At 36.9% G+C, this 22,616-nt stretch overlaps 1 protein-coding gene across 2 annotated transcripts in view; it reads right to left on the reverse strand.

The window, feature by feature from the left end:
• si:ch211-51h4.2 (uncharacterized) overlaps nt 1-22,616 on the reverse strand; it is a 153,668-nt gene that overhangs the window by 117,412 nt on the left and 13,640 nt on the right. For both annotated transcript variants that reach the window (XM_051122437.1, XM_051122436.1), the window contains exon 6: nt 5,453-5,588. In XM_051122437.1, the coding sequence (XP_050978394.1) occupies nt 5,453-5,588 (136 nt within the window). The remainder of the gene's footprint in view (nt 1-5,452; nt 5,589-22,616) is intronic.

Consider the following 22,616-nt stretch of genomic DNA (forward strand, 5'->3'; position numbering starts at 1 on the left):
GTGTGAAATATCTCCAGAAAGAAATACACGGGGGAAGAGGGGAAGAGGGGAAGAGGGAAAGAGAAACCTTGACTTGTACCATCATACAGGACGATGTTGTGTGGATCTGCGGTCCTTGACTGGTTAGCGAATGCAATCTGTCATGGAAACACATTGATCGAGTGCTAAGCCTCTCAAACACAATGAGGAGAGAATCGATTGGATGTGTGTTAGCCAAACCTGTCTAAATGCTGATAACAAGCTCTTTTCCATTCAGCTGCATGAGCGGGGATGCAGAGCAACACAACAAATGACTGACTGTTAAGTGTCAAAGGCATTTCACAGTAATGACCACTGATGCCCTTAGTGCCTTGCACCTCTTATTTTCCCAGTGAAACTCCAAACAAAACTCATGCGTTTTGGATTCTGTATTTAGTTTCCCAATATCATTCATAGAGGACACAGGTACAGCAGTCACAATATCAACGGGGGGCAGAACAAATCAATTTTGCTTGAAAATCGATCAAAGAAATTGATTTATGCTGGTTGAAACTTATTTTAAAGCCCTTCAAAGTACTCAAAAATTTAAGCCTAAAGTAAAGAGGAAAAAAAAAGAGTGAATAAAGTGGGGAAAAGCTAATTTTCTAACATTGGGTAATTAATAACGGCCCATTTAAAGACGAACAGATGGGTGGCCATATTGGAGACTGGTAAAAAAAGCGGCTAACCATTATTCCATCATTCTGCACCATTATTCCAAAGGTGAAATGTTAAAACTGTTGTTCGGGGCAGTCCTGACATTTCACACATAAATAACAGCATTTTACAGCAGCCTAGAGAGCATAACATAAATTAAAAACCTACTTAATGCTTTGATCCAGTGAGGATGTTTGTCTGTACCTCCTGAGCGGAAAGCAGCTTTTAACTGCGTTCTCAGTCTTCATTAACCTTTTTTGTTGATCAAAAATGAAACGAGACGCTCTGCTTAGTCTAATTGAAGGGGTTCAGTGACATTTTAGCAAAGCGTGCTTGTGACACATTTATGAGAGTGTTTTTCACAGAATCTTCTTTTTAATGGGGAATGCTGTAATAAACACAAATACCTGAGAATGGCTGAGGCCACGTGGCAACTGCTGGTAGATTCTTTTAGTGACCAAAAAGGAAAGATAGTAAAATTGTAACATAATTGGGTTTTATTAAGCTTTCTGTTGTTGTTTGCAAGCAGTTTATGGAAACATCAATCATTGATCCAATAAAGAAAACAGCAATAATAGATCATAGAAAAACAGGAATGAGAAAATGCAATGAGCAATGAGAAAAACAGATTGATGACGTTCAAAGCATTGTAATAATGTTATTTGGCCACTGAAAAGTACAAACAACTTTGATGCTTTTTTAGTAAGACATGTCCCTTGTGACTGAATGTGTGAGTTCACTTCCAGAATAACATTTCAAGATTTCTCTCCATATAATGGACTTCTATGGTGCCTTCCAAAATGCAGTTTAAATGCAGTTTCAAAGGGCTCTAAAAAAAGTGAAAGTGATGACCCATACTCAAAATTGGTCCTCTGCATTTAACCCATCACAAGTGCACACACAGCAGTGAGAAGTGAACACACACGTACACACACACTGTGAACAGTCATTGCTCCAGCACCCAGGGAGCAATTGGGGGTTCAGTGCCTTGCTCAAGGGCACTTCAGTCATGGTACTGAAGGTGGAAAGTGCGCTGTTCATTCACAATCCCCACCTTCAGTTCCTGCTGGTGCGGGAATCAAACCAGTGACTTTTGGGTTACAAGCCCAACTCTCTAACCATTAGGCCATGACTTCAGCCAAGGAGTAAGGGTCTTATCTAGCGAAACGATTGGCTATTTTCTAAAAAAATTACAATTTATATACTTTTTAACCTCAAATGCTCGTCTTAGGTCTCTGTTTTTTTTTTTTTTTTTTTGTTTTTTTTTAACTTTTTTTTCCGGTTAGGAATCAGTTAGGGTATGTCGAAAAACTCCCATCTCATTTTGTCCTCCAACTTCAAAATTGTCCTACAACGCTGCAGAAGTACCAACCCAGTGTTTACAAAGTAAACATGCAAAGAAGGTCAAACGGCCTTTACAAAAAGAAGGTAAAACAGCGATGTAGGACAATTTTGAAGGTCTACGTCTTTGAAGGTTTTTTAAGTCTATACCAGGAGTGCTTAACCCTGTTCCTGGAGGTCTACCTTCCTGTAGAGTTCAGCTCCAACCCTGATCAAACATACCTGAACCAACTAATTAGGATCTGAAGGAGCACTTGATAATTATAGACGGGTGTGTTTGATCAGGGTTGGAACTAAACTCTGCAGGATGATCTCAAGGAACAGGGTTGAGCACCCCTGGTCTACGCAGACCTAAGCTGCGTCCAAAACCGCTCCCTATCCACTATATAGTGCACTATATCAGGTGTCAGCCATCTTGTAGTGATGTCTGAATTCTGAGTGGACGACTTCATTCCCTACGTTTGTTCACTATTTTTTACCCACAATGCATTCTGATTTCGAGTGTACAACTGATGTTGAACCCCTCCACGCCAAAAAACACAATTAAGTCAACTTAAAAAAAACTGTTACCCTCAGTCAACTCAAATAAGTTTAGTCAACTTGAAATATTAAGTTGTACTAAGTGACAGCTTGGATATCTGAGTTGACTTAATGAAAAATCTGGTTTGTTAAACTTAAAAGTTGGGTGAGTTACCAAGCTGCCTTAAAATTTTAAGTTGAATCAACTCAAATATCCAAGTTGTCACTTAGTACAACTTCACATTTCTAGTTTACTAAACTATTTTTAGTTGACTCAACAAATTGAGTCACTATATCCCACAATTCAATGCGGAGAACCAACGAGCTGGAAGAAGAGAGAGCAGAAGAAGGAATCGAGGAATATGGGTCTAGTGAAACGATCGGCCGTTTAAAAAAACAAAACAAAAAAAAATCCTACCTTTCTGAACCAAAGTACACAAAAGAAGAACTAACTGTGCATGGATTTTCCAACATGATTACTTAATGCGTGAAGATATGCATGTGCATTGCAGAGCTAGTGCAAGATGAGCATTTGTGGTTAAAAAATATATACATTTTAATTTTTTCTTAGAAAATGACAGATCGTTTCGCTAGATAAGACTCTTATCCCTCAGCTGGGATCGTGTAGAGCCCTTTGAAGCTGCAATGAAACTGCAATTTGAACCTTCAACCCATTGATCCCCATTGAAGTCCACTATATGGAGAAAAATCCTGGAATCTTTTCCTCAAAAACCTTAATTTCCTTTCGGATGACATAGTAAATTACCAGGACATTTTTATTCGGGAAGTGAACTAATTGGGGAAATACATGCTCCTTTCAACCATCTCTATGAGTTAATGATCTTGTCTGTTTATCTCAAGGCTCTCTTATACAAAAAGTGCTTTTTGACTCCGAGCCAGCTCACCATTAACGTGAGCTCACGAGGCCAACATCATGTTAGAACAACAAAAGTATAATAAGTTTACAGTTCATGACGAATTACAAGCTTTAGTATCAAAGCCCTATATGAAATTTATAACTGCTCTCTTGCGTTTCAGTGCTATAAGTTAATAACACACGGCCTCTATACAATGCAATGATGTTCAAAAGTGCATGACTCATCTTTGCATCACTGGGAATAAAGTTGAAAGGTAAATAATTAAATGAGATTGGCTAGATTCAACACCCAAAGGACAGGAACTATGTAACACATAATGGAAAGGATATTTTAGTCTAGTATTGTGTAAATTATATAGGTTGAGAGGTGATTTTACACCTTTTATTAAAGCTTGCACCAGGTTGGTCTATGATAGCTTGGTTCTGTTCTAGCTGGTGGATTAGCATACCTGCTTTCAAAAGTCAGCTACACTAAAATGGTTTTATTAAGGTTTCATTAAAATAATGATAATAATAACATTTAACATCACTGAATCAACTTTAATATATTAATTTACACCTACAAAACATAGACATTTTTAACTCCAAATGCTTCCAGCTAAAATATGAGTGCTCTACTCATAACATTGCTTTTTTCCACTGAAACAGTTGTCTCATCTAAATCAGAAGAGATATATGCACAGATCAAGCACCATTTACAAGTGGAAACCGTTCTAAACAAATGCGTTAGACTTTTTCATTAGAGGAAGCATTATTATGGATTTAAAGTTAAAGGAGAACTTCACTTCCAGAACAAAAATTTACAGATAATTTACTCACTCCCTTGCCATCCAAGGTGTTCCATGTCTTTCTTTCTTTAGTCGTAAAGAATTTATGGTTTTTGAGGAAAGCATTTCAGGATTTTTCTTCATATAATGGACTTCAATTGTGCCCCCGATTTTGAACTTCAAAAAAGTAGTTTAAAAGCAGCTTCAAAGGGCTCTAAATGATCCCAGCCGAGGAAGAAGGGTCTTATCTAGTGAAATGATCGGGTAATTTTTTTTGAAAAATAAATATTTGTATACTTTTTAAGCACTAAAGCTCGGGTAGCACAGGCTCTCAGATGCATGTCCATGGGTCGTTCTTGAACGATTCGTTCATTTTGAACGAATCTTTAATGTGGCTCACGAAGAACGAGTCGTCTCAGGGAGTGTTTCGTTCAGTCGCGCATGCGCAAAATCCTATTAGGTTCTGTACTGGAATTAGTTTCGAATCTTTAGGTTTTTCGAGTCGTTCGTTCATCTTATGGGGCTGTCACGTGATGCTGATTTTGCTAAAATTAACGAAATGACACGGAAAAAAGATTTGTTCATTTTGCTGAATGAGACTCACACGTACGAGTCTGTAAAATGATCCGAACGTCCCAACACTACTACGAATCACGTCTAAGTTTGTAGTCTGTGTACTCCGGCTAAAAAAGGTCTTATTTTATCTTATTTTCTTCTACAACTTTAGAATCCGACATCTTAGTCTTTGCGCGTTCGCTTTGTAAACACTGGGTCTGTAGTTCCGTGTGACCTTTCGACATGATTCAGTACGTAGCGTCGTAAACGTGCATCCCAGAACCTGTGCTACACAAGCTCTTGTGTATAGACATTTTTATTTTCCGAAAAAAATGACCGATCGTTTCGCAAGATAAGACCCTTCTTCCTTGGCTGGGATCGTTTAGAGCCCTTTGAAGCTGCATTTAAACTACATTTTGGAAGTACAAAATCAGGGACACAATTGAAGTCCATTATATGAAGAAAAATCCTGAAATTCTTTCCTCAAAAACCATAATTTCTTTACGACTGAAGACAGAAAGACATGAACATCTTGAATGACAAGGGGGTGAGTAAATTATTTGTGAATTGTTGTTCTGGAAGTGGACTTCTCCTTTAAGCAGCCTTGACATTAGCATGCTATGCAGAGACTAACATCCATAACAACACTATATGCTGGTGGTCAGTCTTTTCAGCAGGACATTTTAGCCCTCAAACATTTAGAATAAAAGAGACTTACAATTGAAAGAGCAAAACAAAGTTGAATGCACGGCTGGTGTGTTTGCCCAGGAAGAGAACTCCCAGCATGTGCAGATTTGGCTGAAGGTCTTCATCTTGCCTCCGTGCTGTGACGTCCCTTTGCAGAAGACCTGTATCTACAGAGAAAAACACACAGGGAGATGTTTTATCACCATCCATTTTAGAGGCATAACCGTACAGGACCAGACAGCAGAATTTCAGTTGGAAATAGGATACAATATCATCTTACAAGCTATGCAGACTACCATTCAAAATTTGGGGTCAGTAAGTCAGTGACTTGGTCCTATAATCTTCCCTTATAAAAAAAAAGTTTCATCTTCCTCATGAAACCCCAGAACACATTTTTTGAGATGTGAACAGATATGTACAGACTGCATTTCAGTGAAAACACTAATAGCACTCATAAATGTTATCAAAAAGTGGAAATTGGCAGAGCCTTTGGTGCCTGACAAGCCCCCTATGTCTGCAACAGATGAGCAGAATCATCCTTCAACCACTGCGAGGTGCCACACATCACTCCTGGTTTGAAGTTCTGCCGCAATGCCACGCCACATACGAGGGTGCTGTATCACTTTCACACACTAAATAACAAATCGTAGGGAGAGAAATGTAAGGAAAGGTGGGAAGACAGAGGTGAATGAATATGGCCTGAGATCAGAGAAATGTGCAGCAGGAGGAATCAAATCAGAACAGCGGGAGTAATTCATACTGCTGCACTCCTCTTCAGTCCACAACACAGCAGGCTGCAGGAGCAGACACACTCCCAGCCAAACCCTTCAGCAACACTCACACTCCCATTATGCTGCACACACCCAGGTTAGCATATATCACTCTCTTTCTAAGGCAGCTCTGCTCTCTTCGCTGGTAAACAAGAGAGTCTCAGTGCTGTCTAGAACAAGAGCAGCTTACGTCAAGTACAAGAGAAAAACAGAGTGGGAGAGAGAGAGTGAGAGAGGAGACTGGGGCTGGTTTTGACACTTTAGTACTGTCAAGGTGGACTTGTGTTCATATTATTGGCGACCAGTGTTGGGTGTAACTAATAACTAAGTAAATATTTACATTAATTTATTTACATTTCCCTTGAAAAAGTAAAGTTAGGGATTACTCTTTTTTTTTCTGTATGTATTTCTTATGTAATTGAACTTAAAGGAGAAGTCCACTTCCAAAACAAAGATTCACATACATCCAAGATGTTCATGTCTTTCTTTCTTCAGTCGTAAAGAAATTATGTATTTTGAATTTTTCCACATATAATAGACTGATATGGTGCCCCAATTTTGAAATTCCAAAAGGCTTAATGCGGCTTCAAACGATGAACTCCAAATGCGGTTGTAAACAATCCCAGCTGAGGAAAAAGTGTATTTTCTAGCAAAACGATCGGTTATTTTCATTTAAAAAAAAAATACAATTTAAATACTTTTTAATCTCAAACGCTCATCTTGCCTTTTCTCCATGAACTCTGTGTATTCTGACTGAGTTAGGGTATGTCGAAAAACTCCAATCGTATTTTCTCCCTCAACTTCAAAAATCATTTCAAAATCATCCTACATCGCTGCAGAAGTATCGACCCAGTCTTTACACAGTAAACATGCAAAGAAGATCAAACACCCTCAACAAAAAAAGGTAAAACAGTGATATAGGACGACTTGGAGTGGACTTCTCCTTTAATACTGTGTATAGACTGTAGAACATTTATATACAATATTGGATTTAACATAAAAAAATTAAGTCTAACCTTAAAATGCATGCTCCTTATGTACCCTTCTCACTTTAAATACTGTAATTTGGTAAGTTACAAAGAATATTGTTAACTCTTTAGTGTCCAATTCTCACTAGTTGGTTATTAGCTTGAATATTACTGAGATATTGATTGTTTATTATTACTTGAAAAACGCATATCAGTATCTTATTCTGCAAGACCTTATTCTAAATCCTTAATCCTACCAAATTCTTAAACTTAACAACTACTTTACTTTAAATAATTTAAAATATATTATAATTAAAAAATAATTATAAAATACTAATAAACCATATATATTTAAATATACATTTAATAATTAGGCCTACACATAAATAACTGAAATATATGAAATAATTAAAAACATATATGTTTATACATACAATTACATAAACCCTGTATATAATTGTTAATATTTTTATATATAATTGCAAAAATGATTAAAGAAATATTAATCTTAATAGTTATAAATAAAAAAAAAAAAATGTAAATCTTTAAAATAAACATTTTGAATATATAAATGTAATTATATAATACGCATATATTCTTTCAATATGTCTGAGCACAGATTATACTTTTAATCTATGCTCAGGCATATTGAACATTCATTCATTCAATCAATCAGTCATCATGAAATGTATTATTTTAATTTTAATGTGATTTTTGATTTATTTTATTTCTTGATTTAATATTTGGTCATATTTGGTCAATAAATGATCAAACTGGGCTAGCTATAAAACAACTATTTATTTATTTTTTATTTATTGATTGATTTAGATGACTTGTGTATATTTAATGGTTTACGGTACAACATTTATGAAATAAAAATTCACAATACCCTTTAAAAGTTTGGGCCTCCACAAGGTTTTATATTTATATATGATCTAATTTGTGAAAATTCAGCTTTGCCATCACAGGAATAAATTACATTTTAAAATATATTAATAATTTACAATTGTAATAGTATTACACAATATTACTGGTTTTACTGTATTTTTGATCAAATAAATGAAGTCTTTGTGAGCATAACAGTAAAATAATCTTACCGATCCCAAACTTTTGAATGTTAATTTTGGTTAAATGTGTAGCATCATTAATTGCAATCTTGTTGTCAGTGTTACTGTTTTATTGTGTTTTATTTACCGAAAATGGATCCTAACTCAAATGTTTTATGTTGTGCATATTTACTCAAAATATTGTGACGAGTCGACTGCCTCCCCCCCTTATTGTCAGCTGCACCCCGTCGGTAATCGCCGCCCTTCACCAGGCTCCCGACGGGAGTGGGCGTGTGGGAGGAGGAGGGGCGCCGAAACATCCAGGTCTGGCGGCGTGTGATGAGGCACACCTGATGTGAATGAAGCCTCATCACCGCCGCTGTTAAAATGCCGAGCGCGCCTCTCCTCAGGAGACCGGTCTCTTCCCCGTGCATGCACGCTGGTGTCCTCGTGGGTCCAGGAAGGGGTGAAGAGGGAACCAGCGCCGCAAAGTTGCCGGACCCCGCGGGTCCGGATGAGGACCGCACCCGTAACGGCTGACGGGCCAGGATGCCGGGCCGTGTTATCCCCCAGAAGCGCCGCGTAGGTGGAGGAGGACGATGCCGCTAGAGAAGCCGCCGCCCCTCGCACCCCGGACCTTGCGGCCGCCGGACTCCGCCCCTTACCTGGACCCTTCCCTTTTGGAACACTACCCCTCCTTCACGGAACCCCGTCACTTCGAGGACACCAGATCCCCCTTTTGTTTTGGACACTTTTTCCCCCTTTTTGGACACTTTGTTTTATTGTTTAATAAAAGCCTCTCCGAGGCCTGACGTCACGCCCACTGTGTCTGTCGCTTTGCTCCGCCCCCGTGACAATATAATATCCCTCTTGTGTCAACTTTCCTTGTGTGTGTGTGTATATATATGTATGTATATATATGTATGTATATATATATATATATATATATATGTATATATATATGCACACACCTGTTCTTGAATTTCCACTTAAGAGGAGACTGATGGAAATATAACAAGAAAAAGACAAACCATTTTTCTGAAAGTAATAAATGTTGCTGCGCTCAGTATTACTTTCACATTCACCTGTCTGTGCTGATCTCCCAAGGGAAAAATAAACACAGACCCATAACAGATGTTACATATAATTCTGTTGACACAAGCGCCATCAAAATGATTACATTTAGTCAGAAATAGATGTGAATTAAAAAAATATATACATGGTGAAGAAAACATTCATCTGGATGCATTTCTAACTCCATCTGAAAAACAGAACGCTCAAAAGTATCGCAGAGTTTCTACTTTTCATTAGGATGACGAATCACTTTCCAAATCGTTTATGTCAGTCAGCGACCAATCTCCCTAATGATGCTTTGGCACGCAATCTGATTGGATTTTTTTACATTAAGTTAAGACTACTGTACCTGTACGGCACAAATGACAAGGGAATGGGCTGTGGAGAGTAGCCGGCTAGAACATTAATTTCTGAGAGGGACCCATCTGCTTGCAGAAAGGGATGGCCAAGTAATTAGGATCGAGAGCTGCTACAGCTCAACACCTGTCAGAGATACGTTGTGGCTCTCTGTGTGTGTGTGTGTGTGAGAGAGAGAGAGAGAGAGAGAGATCAGCACAGAAACATCATTATGCCAGAGGTGAATTTAAGAGGGTGAATGTGCATCACAGTGACAGTCTCCGCTGCCGCCAGCTTGGTCAGACATCCACCTAAAGTATGGGATTATTTTTGTGCCAATAAGAATGAACGTAACTTTATAAAACTGAACCTAACTTTCCAAGAAACGATCAAAAATATGCCACTGCAAAAGAAGAAAAACACAATGAAAATGAAAAAATGAACTCAGTCGCACGAAATTAACATACTCTTCAAATATGCTTCATTCTTTGTTAATGATTTTCAAAGAATCGTTTTCGCGAATCATGGATTCTGAATGCGTTGCCACAGCTTTCGCTTACGCTTCGCAAATTTTCGTTTGCTGTTTTGGCACAAACCTCTCGTGGGGGCGGGCTTAACAGCGATCTACTCTGATTGGCTAATGAGCTTTTGATGGACAGTTGCTCTCTGACCTGGAATCACAGACGGTGACGTCAGTGTCGCGCATATTGCGGTGTGCAATAGGTCGTGCTTTGTTAATAGAAACTATCAGAACTGTTGCACACTGTACATGAATAAAACTTTTATCGATGTTATTGATTAACGTTACTTTAGCAACACGAACTTACTTCAAGCTGCCCTGAGGGACAAGCTGAGGTGGAAGATGATGCCGCTCCGTGTCTCTCCTGGGAGCTCATCTTTAGAAACTAAGAGACGACCGTAGGTGAAATACTAATAACATTAATACTTAATATAAACAAAGCACGAGGCATTGCACACCGCAATATGCGCGCCACTGACGTCACCGTCTGTGATTCCAGGTCAGAGAGCAACTGTCCATCAAAAGCTCATTAGCCAATCAGAGTAGATCGCTGTTAAGCCCGCCCCCACGAGAGGTTTGTGCCAAAACAGCAAACGAAAATTTGCGAAGCGTAAGCGAAAGCTGTGGCAACGCATTCAGAATCCATGATTCGCGAAAACGATTCTTTGAAAATCATTAACAAAGAATGAAGCATATTTGAAGAGCATGTTAAATTTGTGCGACTGAGTTCATTTTTTCATTTTCATTGTGTTTTTCTTCTTTTGCAGTGGCATATTTTTGATCGTTTCTTGGAAAAGTTACGTTCAGTTTTACAAAGTTACGTTCATTCTTATTGGCACAAAAATAATCCCATACTAAAGTTAGTTAACAATTAGTGAACACTCTGCCAGCCTTCACACAAACATCTTAATAAGGCGTTTCTCAAAGCAATTGTGCACCATGAAATCAAAACTGGAGTTTTGTGGCTTTCAGTGTATGCGTGTTAGAAGCCATCTATATGCGAAAGACGACTAAAACTTCACAAAACAAACTTGTAAGAGATGCAGAGGCCCCAAAGAGTATTTGAACAGTTTAGCTACGCTTAAAATGACAGTTCAACCCCCACAAAAACTTAACATTCTGTCATATTTATTTACCCTCATGTCATTTCAAACCTGTAAGACCTTTGTTCATCTTTGGAACACAAATTAAGATATTTTTGATGAAATCCGACAGCTTTCTGGCCCTGCATAGACAGCAATGCAACTGACATGCTCAAGGCCCAGAAAGGTAGTAAGGACATTGTTAAAATAGTCAGTATCAGTGCCCTTACCAAAAAATAGTATACTTAAAGTTCAAGTATATTTTTAGCATACTTTATGTAGTCAGTATACAAATATCAGTGTACTAGTAGTTGTAAGTGTACTATTTCAATACTTTTTGGGACTACATTGGCCCATTTTCTAGTATATAAAAGTATACTTTAAGCATTAAACAACTAGTTTACATCAATGTTTTTAGCTTGTACTGCAACTATACTAAAAGTGAACTTTTAGCTATACTGATAGTTTACTAATTAAATACTTGTAGTTGCATTTTTAGTACACTTTGAAGTATAGTCTCAGGAGTTTTATACTGCAAGTATACTCGTAAGTTTTCTTTAAGTGAACTTTACATCATACTTTGAGTATACTACTATGTCCCTTTTTAGGTATTAATTTGTATATATTTTGTTATATGAATATCTGAACATACAAAACATGAAAATAAAGAACAGGGCATCTGCTTGTAAATATTTTATTCTAGGTTTATGCATTTTTTTGCTTACCCACTTGAATGTGGGTGAGTTTCATAAATAAAAAAATAAAGAAATAGACAACATTTTGAACAAAAAGCTGAAAACAAAACTATGAATTGGATTTAGAATGATATAATCAAAACGTAGATGGAGTTGATCAACACCCCAAAGCTTGACAGTCATTGCCTCTTCATTGGTCGACATTTTATTTCACAACGTTACAAAGTTTTGATGCTGTTTTATGTTTGATGAGCCTGTTAGATTGCATTGGGAAGCATCTGTTGTTTCAGTTTCTTCTTCACTTTTTTTTTTTTTTTTTTTTTTGTAAATTCTGTACAGAAGATGTGTACTAGTGCCCCCTAACGTATAACAATGAAAACACAGATACTAGGAGCACAAGTATAGCTCAAATATATTTAGACTTTTTTTTTTAAATATAAGTCAGATATACTTAAATGTGATTTTAAGTATATTTCTGAGAAGTACATAAAGCCCATTTCTTATAAGTACATAATACATAGACTAAAAATATAATTTCTTATTTATAGTTTTAAAAAAAGTATACTAATAGCACACTTGAATAAACTTATTTTTCGTAAGGGTGGTTCAACCTTGAAGCTATGACAATACTTTTTGTGTTCAAAGAAAACAAAAATAATCACTTTATTCAACAATTTCTAGAAACAAATTCACTAGTGACTATCCTAAGCTGTGAAAGCCACCAGAGAAGGGAAAACGTAAGACTATTTTACACTTATTTCCTACAAAAAAAGCATTTAGTCAAAATACTTGACTACTTTTGAATGGCTGTCAGTAAAGAAAGGCACTTCTTGTGTCCAGATGGTGTAGATACAGTGTCTACCAGCATGAGCAAACTGGGTAATGACGCAAACTAGGCTTTTGGCTATTAAAAGACAAGAACAAAGACATGTTCCAATGTCCTGTTTCTATTGGAAATATGTCAACACACAACAGAAAATTAGTTTGAACCATTTCAAAGCTTGATTTTGCTATTTACTATTTACTGTCCATCAATCAAATCTGGAATGCAATTATATTTTCAGGTTTAAAAAAAAAAAAAAAAAAGTAAAGTAAGCTCTTCACACAAATGACCCCAAAATACTGAATCAATGTCCTGCAGTACACTTGGTGCAAGACCTAACAATATTTCCCTACTTGTACAAGATGGAAAGAGTAACATGCAAGTCACACCAAAAAGAAACATGAATATTTCAAAACAGTTGTCATCACGTCTATCCCTGAAAATGTAGGATGACAGCAAGTCTTGAGGGAGAGCCTGAGATAGGAGAGCAAGAGAAAGAGTGGGAGAGAGAGAAAAAAGTTTGTCTGGCTAAAAAAAAAAAAAAAAAAAAAAAAAAAAAAAAAAGAGCTTTGTAACTTGCTATATACTCCACATCAGAGTTGTTGATGCTTTCTGTGGAATATAACACTGTGTGACAAATCTTCCAGATCATCAGCAAAGCTCTCCTTGTCACGGTGGCTTTCTTTCAAGGTTTCCGTAAAGAGGTTTCTTAGAAGGTGCTTTTCCAATAAGTCCAGTGGTCAGGATCACATGACCGTAAATAGTATTGTGGACTGAACTGATGTTCCTGGAATTTAGCTTGTGATGTAGACATCAGAAATGATATGAAAGCATTTGTCATGATGCTCTAATGCTTGTCACAAGACAACAATGTCTACAGATTGCAAAAAAACATAATGGCGCATTGAAATTAGTGTGATGTTTTATACCATCAGAAATATCACTGTAAATATGCTGTGAATATTAACTATATCACCCAGCTCCAGATAAAAATGAGTGGCGAGTCCAATAAAGAGTCCAGTGGGAGTGCTCAAACAAATTACCAGCACATTTTGCTTTTGGACACAGCCTGTTTGTCAGTACACAAGTGTAGACAGGCACTAAAGAAAAGATTTCATCCCTGAGTCTTTGCTGAGCACAATTGTCTCTCTCAAACCAGCTTTAGTTTACTATTGCTTAGAATCCATCACAGTTGTTGAGCCATTTAGTGATACAGGGCAAGGTCAATGCAATCATAGAACCAATTCATGACAACAATGATAGCCAAAATTGCATCAAACGATAACCAGGCAACACTGTGATAAAGAAACAAGCACTTGTCCACCTTTGTGTGAAGATAAAAAGCCAAAATATTATTTTGTAGACTGTTATATAAGAGAAAAAGCAATGCTCATGAGTAGAGCTTAGTGGTGGTGTGTCATTCAGTAACAAACAAAGTGTTTAAAAATGAGATTACCCAAATGATTCACATTTCTATAAATATATGAGGTTGTTTTTTCATTGGAACAGATTTGGAGAAATTTAACATCACATCACTTGGATTCCCTGCAGTGAATGGATGCCATCAGAATGAGTCCAAACAGCTCATAAAACATTAACGTAAACTACACAATTCCACTATTTAACTGAAGGATGTGTTATTATGGACAAATTTTGACCAGAAGTGATGGTTTCATGTAAAAAAAAAAAAAAAAAAAAAAGGTCTTAAAGGGATAGTTCAAAAATTAAAATGACCCCATGATTTACTCACCCTCAAGCCATCTTAGCTGTATATGACTTTCTTCTTTCAGACAAATACAATATGAGTTATATATATATTAAAAAAGTCATTGCTCTTCCAAGCTTTATAATGGCAGTGAATGGCTGTTGAGATTTTGAAGTTCAATAAAGTGCATCCATCCATCATAAAAAGTGCTCCACATGGTTTTGGGGGGGTTAATAAAGGCCTTCTGAAGTGAATCAATGTGTTTGTGTAAGAAAAAGCGCAGAGGAAAGAGCAAAATGGTCACAAATTAGAAGTACAAAACGAGGATTTGTAAAGAAAAATGTTGCTGCAATGCCACTCTCTCGTGAACGCGCGTACGGCAGTTAGCGGAAGCTAGAAATTATGGTTTATAAAGTTTTAAATATGGATATTTTTTAACACTAATGCATCAATTCACTTCAGAAGGCCTTTATTAACCCCCCTGGAGCTGTGTGGAACACTTTTCATGATGAATGGATGCACTTTATTGGAGTTCAAAATCTCAAAAGCCACTCACTGGCATTATAAAGCTTGGAGTAGCCAGGACATTTTTTAATATAACTCTGATATTATTCATCTGAAAGAAGGAAGTCATATACACCTAGGATGGCTTATGGATGAGTAAATCATAGGGTAATTTTCATTTTTGGGTGAACTATTCTTTTATGTATGTGATTATATTATTGTGATGTTTTAATCAGCTGTTTGAACTCTCTTTCTGGAGGCACCCATTCACTGCAGACGATCAAGACTAGCATTCAGATTTTATGATGAAGCTCTGTTGTGGAATTCTAACTTTCTTTTTTCATGTTTTCCTTTTAAGTCTGAGCCACATCCCCTTATTTTCGCTACTGAAAGATCAATCAAATTTGCAAAAATGAAAGCCACTCGCACAGCTGATCACGCCAAACTAACCTCGCATGCCTGGCAGGGCACACAGAAAATTGTCTGGAATGTTACTGTTAAATTTCCTCCATGATGAATGCATATATCGGCTCTCTATCGTGTTTTCTGGAACACACAGTCTCATATTCAGCACTAAGCAGATAGCGGTGTGGAATCATTTACAGTGCATTTCTATGCTCAGAGACATCTATCTTTTTAATGGGCTTCTTATCAAACACCAGCGAGCCAACCGTGCAGCCCAGGCATGAAAGCCTAATTGAATCATAGAATGCTAGGGCATTGCAAAACCTATCTGATGACACTGTCAACCTGGCATATAAATTAAGCAGGGCTCTAAGAGAAAATAGTGCTCTGCACACCCAGCCTGCAGTAATAAAGCAAATCTTTAGCATTAATGCTTTATTTAAAAGTGCATTAACACAGATAGGTTATTAATTTCAAGCATTTTATGAGTATAATAGCACAGACGACCATGAAAGGCACCTTGATCGTGTGGTAAAAGAATATACCGCTGGGCTCAGTGTGGGCCTACGGGGGATTTGCTGGGATATGAGAAACTCTTTCTCTCTAAAAAGTCACTCTGACCTAGACCTCAGTATCTGAAAATCTTAACACCAAAGGTATGACGGATACAAACTCCTTCTTGTGTATTGAGTGTACAGCAAAAAATGATTTGTAGTCTTTCTATTTCTAATGTCTACAAGTGTTACTTGATTCACAATGTGAGGATATACAGGCATGGCTACGTATGTGATCTTGTGTTTATACAACAGTTCGATGACACAAGTTTGTAAATAAAAAAGAGACAACAGCCACGTGTCTTTAAAAACCCCCTTTTGTGCAGAACTACTTCCGTCCACCAGTTATTCAAATCTCAGTTTGACAGTTTGACAGTTTAACAGCAGAGACAGTTTAACAGCTCAAAAATGTCACTTTAAAACAAGTAACTAAAGAACACTGAGTTGCTTTATTAAAAGTTTATGTATTACTGTATTAAAAGCCAACTGTATTATGTAATTATGACAGAGAAAGATAGACTAAGTGAATGCGATTACCGCATTCATTCTTCAGCTCAATCTCATATTCACAATAAAACATTAGTTTGAATGTCTGCGGAGGAAAGCGATATCTCTGTCGTACTATCCTTTCATCTGCTAAGGGTTATTTCCGATGACAGCGCAGCTCAGAGCATTTGTTGGCTGCGTTTTACAATCTGTTGTTAAAAGCAAAAATAATTTCCTTGTTTATAACGTTGTTTCAGTCTCTTTCAATATAAAAGGCTTTACTGCGGACTCACTCATAAAAACTCTCTTGTCGGCATCTAATGGTGGAATAATTAAACTAAAATCACCATCATGAAAGCACACGCTTTTTCCCAATACTAAATACTAGTTTAATTATATAAAATATTACAAATTTACATAAAATTGTTACAATTACCGGCTGGAGTGCCCTAGATGGTCACTAGAGGGCATTTCTGCATTTCTTTTTGCCCTTTTGCCCAGGAACCAATTATGGACTCTTCCCATTTCCTCTCAGGAGGACTATTTAGCAGTGTTGCCAAGTCAGTGGTTTTCCCACGTAATTGGGCTACTTTAACACTGTTGCCACGGGTTGTTGTTCATGTCTACAGGTTGAAGCGACCCCGATAACGTGATATTGAGCCAATGGAATGCTAATTTTACCCAGGGAGCCCAAAAACGCCACTGGGCTACTTTTGGGCTAGTTTTGAGTAGCAATTAGGAAGCTTTTGTTGTGAATACCTGGCAACACTGCTATTTAGGTTGCACACACTCACAGACTCATTGCGTAGTATTGTTTTGCATTGTGGACCTTTCCGAGCGTTTCATTGTTTTCCCAATTTTGTCTTGCTTTCTTTGTTTTGCCCTGCCTGTGTTTTTGACTCTAGACTATCTTCTGGTTTCTGACTGATTTGCTGCCTGCCCTGACCTTTGCCTGTCTGTTTGATTACTCTTTTGGATTGTCTTGGATATCACTGTTTGCTGGTATTTTTTACCCTGCCTGTTTTTTACTACGCTCTTTATAATGAAGCCTGCAACGTGGATCTCCAACTCCATTGTCACTCTCACCCGTAACAAAATATAACACAATGAGATTTTGCCCTCAGTCAAAACTATTTGTTCTGGAACAAATAATTGATTAATGAGGCCAAAGACTGCCCATTAGATTTACCCAAAAAGAATTATATCTCATGTTTAACCACTATAGAGACATCAGAGCCAGCAGCAAATTCCAGAAGATCTGGCCGAGGTAAGGCTGCTCTCGGCAGGTTCATGAGCGCTGAACGGCCGCTGACGCCCTGGAGCTTACACCTCCAAAAACATCTTTCAAATAACATTATTTTTATTAACAAACTGCATATTTGAAGTCTAAACAAGTACATTCTTGCTTAAAATAAACAGACATAAAAACAGTATTTTCGTTTTGGGTGTCCGCCATGACACTCGCTGTGAGAAATGCTGCAAGTGGAGAGACACAAATGGTGAAATGGTTGGAGTGCTGTTATCACAACTGCATTTTTCCATCTCAAAAATATATCTAAACTACGACCTATGCTATCAATGTCAAATGCTGAAACATTAATTCATGCGTTTATGACCTCACGGTTAGATTATTGTAATGCTTTATTGGGTGGTTGTTCTGCTCGCTTAATAAACAAACTCCAGCTGGTCCAAAATGCAGCAGCTAGAGTTCTTACTAGAACCAAAAAGTATGATCATATTAGCCCGGTTCTGTCTACACTGCACTGGCTCCCTATTAAACATCGTATAGATTTTAAAATCTTGCTAATTACTTATAAAGCCCTGAATGGTTTAGCTCCCCAGTACCTGAGTGAGCTCTTATCGCATTATAGTCCCTCACGTCCGCTGTGTTCTCAAAACTCTGGCAATTTGATAATACCGAGAATATCAAAATCAACCGCGGGCGGCAGATCTTTTTCTTATTTAGCGCCCAAACTCTGGAACAATCTACCCTACAATGTTCGGGACACAGACACACTCTGTCAGTTTAAATCTAGATTAAAGACCCATCTCTTTAACCTTGCTTACACATAACAAATCCACATTCTTATAATTCAAATCCGTTAAAGGATTGTTAGGCTGCACTAATTAGGTCAACCGGAACCGGGAACACTTCCCATAACACCCGACGTACTTGGTGCATCGTCAGAAGAATGGCATCTACGCTAATATTAGTCTGTTTCTCTCTTATTCCGAGGTCACATTAACCACCAGATCCAGTCCGTATCCAGATCAGATGGTCACTGTAGTCCCCCGGATCCAGTCCGAACCCAGCCCAGACGGTGGATCAGCACCTAGAGACGACCTCTACAGCCCTGAATGTCAGCGGAGTCCACATCAACTAGATGAGCCCCAGAGACGGATCCACATTAAAGACCACATCACCTAGACGGCTGTCGGCACAAGACCACGGGAACTTTGGCCAGAGGAGAACTGGCCCCCCGACTGAGCCTGGTTTCTCCCAAGGTTTTTTTCTCCATTTGTCACCGATGGAGTTTTGGTTCCTTGCCGCTGTCGCCTCTGGCTTGCTTAGTTGGGGACACTTTCTCTTAACACAATATTGCATTTTATTTTATTGTTTTTGATTAACTACCTTTACCTATAATGTGAGTGCTTAATGTTGCCTTTGGCATTGTTGATGTACTGTTTCCTATTTAATACTGTACAGCCGCCTTGTCACAATTCTGTATTGTTAAAGGCGGTATATAAATAAAGGTGACTTGACTTGACTTGACAAGAATATTGCACCACTGGGAAAGGCTCTTAGCGAATCAGATTCGAGAACCAAAAGGACTGTTGTATAAATATATATAATAAATGAGTGATGTATTAACATTAGTATTGGATTCGTATTAACCCTACTGGCAAATGATTTAAGTATCTAAGTTTGATTGGACTTTTGACATCAACAACAAAAGACATAAACATATCTAACTATGCACAGTTATTTTATTATCTGCATTTAACATCTTTTTCTCCTGCTGAACAAACCTGTTTCTCACCAGTGGAGAAGCACTGTTAGGAGAAATAAAGAAGCAAAGTGTTTCTGTTGATTCAGCTGTCTGCATTTTGAAAAAAGTGCACAACAAATTGGCACAGTCTCGCTGACTTGCTTAAAATGCTTATCTTTCCTAAAAGATTTCCTTGATGGAACGCTGACTGCCTTATATTTGAAGTCATTCATTAAGTTTAGTGAGAAATATTCCAAGCAACCAATCCATTTTAAATGATATTCCTCCAGTTAATTTCGTACACTGCTTCAAACTCTATTTAACTGCTGATTTGAAAGCGGTTCAGCACAAACAAATGAAGCGCTATAATCGAGGTCTGCTTCTCTTCAAAGAAAACCACAAGTCTAAAGGGAACTTTCATCACCTCTAAGCAAGCGGCTGTTCGGAAGATATCACAAACAAAGCATTTAATTATGAGTTAACAATGCAAAACGATGGAAAGAATTATGCGCGGTATGAAAAGTTAAACTTTCCCACAAAGAATGCATTGTTGTCTCTAATTTCACAGGGGTGCAAATGAACAAGGAGTGTGCTATAAAGCCATTATCTGTATATGTACTCTCACTTTCAACTGTAATTCTGACAGCACCCATTCACTGCAGAGGATCCACTGGTGAGCAATGTAATGCTAAATTTTTACAAATCTGCTCTGAGGCAGAAACAAACTCATCTCTTGGATGGCCCGAGGGTGAGTAAATTTTCAGCAGATTTTCATTTTTGGTTGAACTATTCCTCTAGGCAATGTTTAGCTGTGTTTTCAACTTACAGAGTGGACCAAATTCACAAAACACAAGCAAACATTTCTCACTAAACCATTCTCACACAAGTAGTTGCACTCAATGTACTGCATAACCATTTATGTAAGATTGAGATTATTCGTTCTGTTTATGTTTAATAAATGAAGCCCAACATTAATGTTCTCACATACCATTAAAATTGGAGCTGATGTACAACATGAGAGTCACATACTTAAAATACATCAGCACACGCTGTTATACTTAAGTATGTACCACCAGCCAGAGAATGAGGCTATCAAACTGTCCGAACAATTCATTGAGGTGGACATAAAAAATTACTTCATATTGAAATAGGAGCATGTTGATGCTGTGTTGTCCAGCGGTTTGGACTCATTTACACTACAAATTGAATAGAGACTGGATGATGAATGCTAATAGCTGATATGAGGTGGAAGGTATCTGTAAGTACAATAAATAAAAAAGAAAACTAAGCCTACGTTATGGGTAGGTTCACAAGTAAAGTAGGGACAGTCAGTCAAATCTCACTGTTTAGAACTTAAAAGTCTGTCCATTTTTTTTTTCTCTCAGACTGCCAAGCAATTTGAGAGGGTAAAGTTCATCAATTAAATGGATGTGTTCTGACTACAATGAATTCAGTTAATGCTTTATATATGAGGTTTAATGGGTTCTTAGCTTAGCAGGCTTATTAGGAACAATAGGGGATGATAGGCCATATAAGCCCCCTTAACATAAAGTTATATATTTTATAATAATTACAGAGAGAGCATTAAATGGCTTAAGAAGCTTCTAATACCTTTTATTTAATTATTTATTTATTGATTGTTCTACGGCATTTACATTTGTGAGCATCACTCAGGCTGTGCTGCACAGTATAAACACTCGTGTAATGTATCTTTTTAAATACAAATGACTGCTTAAATTAAGTAGGTTGCATTGTCAGGTTGCATTTTATTTGATAAACTCACATTAAACACAAATACATAAAAGTATTATCAATAATCCTGCTATTTTCATCAGCAGATTCTAGCCATTATATACCATTATATACAGACAACATTAACACATGATACAGTAGCCTCTGACTGCAATGTTATACTATAATGTTATAATATTTTACTTATATATAGATTTATATATTAAGTTGCTAAAGCAAGTGATAAAACATTTAAACAAAGTGTATATACTAGCCTAAGGTGGCTATCACAAACATTTTAACTAAAAAATTACCATAGACAGAAACAGCCAGTAAATCTTACAAGAAATCTTGTGGGTCATATAAAGAACTTAAAAAACTTTAAAGAACATTTCCTACCTCCACTGAATTACATTTTTCACACAGTTGCGAGTTTACATTTTTTCTCAGAATTGTTTGATACAAACTCACAATTCTGACTTTATTTCTCATAATTGTGAGATACTCGCAATTGCAAATTCTAAAGTTAGAACTGCGAAATATAAACTCGCAATTCTGATTCTTTTTTTCAGAATTGCGTTACATAATTGAGTTGTAAAGTCAATATTGCGAGACAAACTCGCAATTCTGATAAATAAACTTGCAATTCTGAAAAATAAAGTCAAAATTGTGATGTTTAATTGTGATGTTTGTGATGTAAAAAAAGACTGATATGTTAAGAATTGCATGTTTATTTCTTGGAATTGCATGTTATACAAAAAAGGATTTTAAAAAGTCAAAATTGTGAGATATAAACTCACAGTTGTAACTTTTTTTCTCAGAATTGTGAGTTTATATCTCACAATTGTGACTTTTTAAAATCCTTTTTTGTATAACATGCAATTCCAAGAAATAAACATGCAATTCTTAACATATCAGTCTTTTTTTTCCCCTCTCAGAACTGGACGTGATATAAACTTGCAAACTCGCAAAAAAAGTCTGAATTTAACTTTTTATCTCAGAATTCTGATTATTTTCTCAGAGTTGCGTGATATAAAATCACAATTGAGAGAAACAGAGATAAAAACTCGCAATTCTTACTTTTTTCTTGCAAATCCGAGTTTATATCTCACAATTCAGCATTTTTTTTTTTTTTTTTTTTTAAAGTTTATATCACATCCAATTCTGAGGGGGGGAAAAAACAACAACAACTGATATGTTCTCAGAATTGCAGTTTCATATTATAAAGAAAAAATAGTAAAAAAAAAAAAAAAAAAAAAAGTCATATACTTATACTTTATAACACAATTGCAAGTTAATATCACACAATTCTGAGAAAAAAGTCAGAACTGCAAGTTTATATTTCACAATTCTACAGTTTGCCGTGCCCCGCATCATGCATTTAAAACCCTTTAATGCACAGCAAGCCATTGATTATCCCACTTATTCCATGGTAATTTGCCAAGTTAAAACTAGTATTGCTGTTTGCAGCGCAATATTTGACCGAATGTTTAAAAATGACAGTTA

Source organism: Labeo rohita, chromosome 11 (assembly GCF_022985175.1).
Source record: "Labeo rohita strain BAU-BD-2019 chromosome 11, IGBB_LRoh.1.0, whole genome shotgun sequence".
Classification (NCBI taxonomy): domain Eukaryota; kingdom Metazoa; phylum Chordata; class Actinopteri; order Cypriniformes; family Cyprinidae; genus Labeo; species Labeo rohita.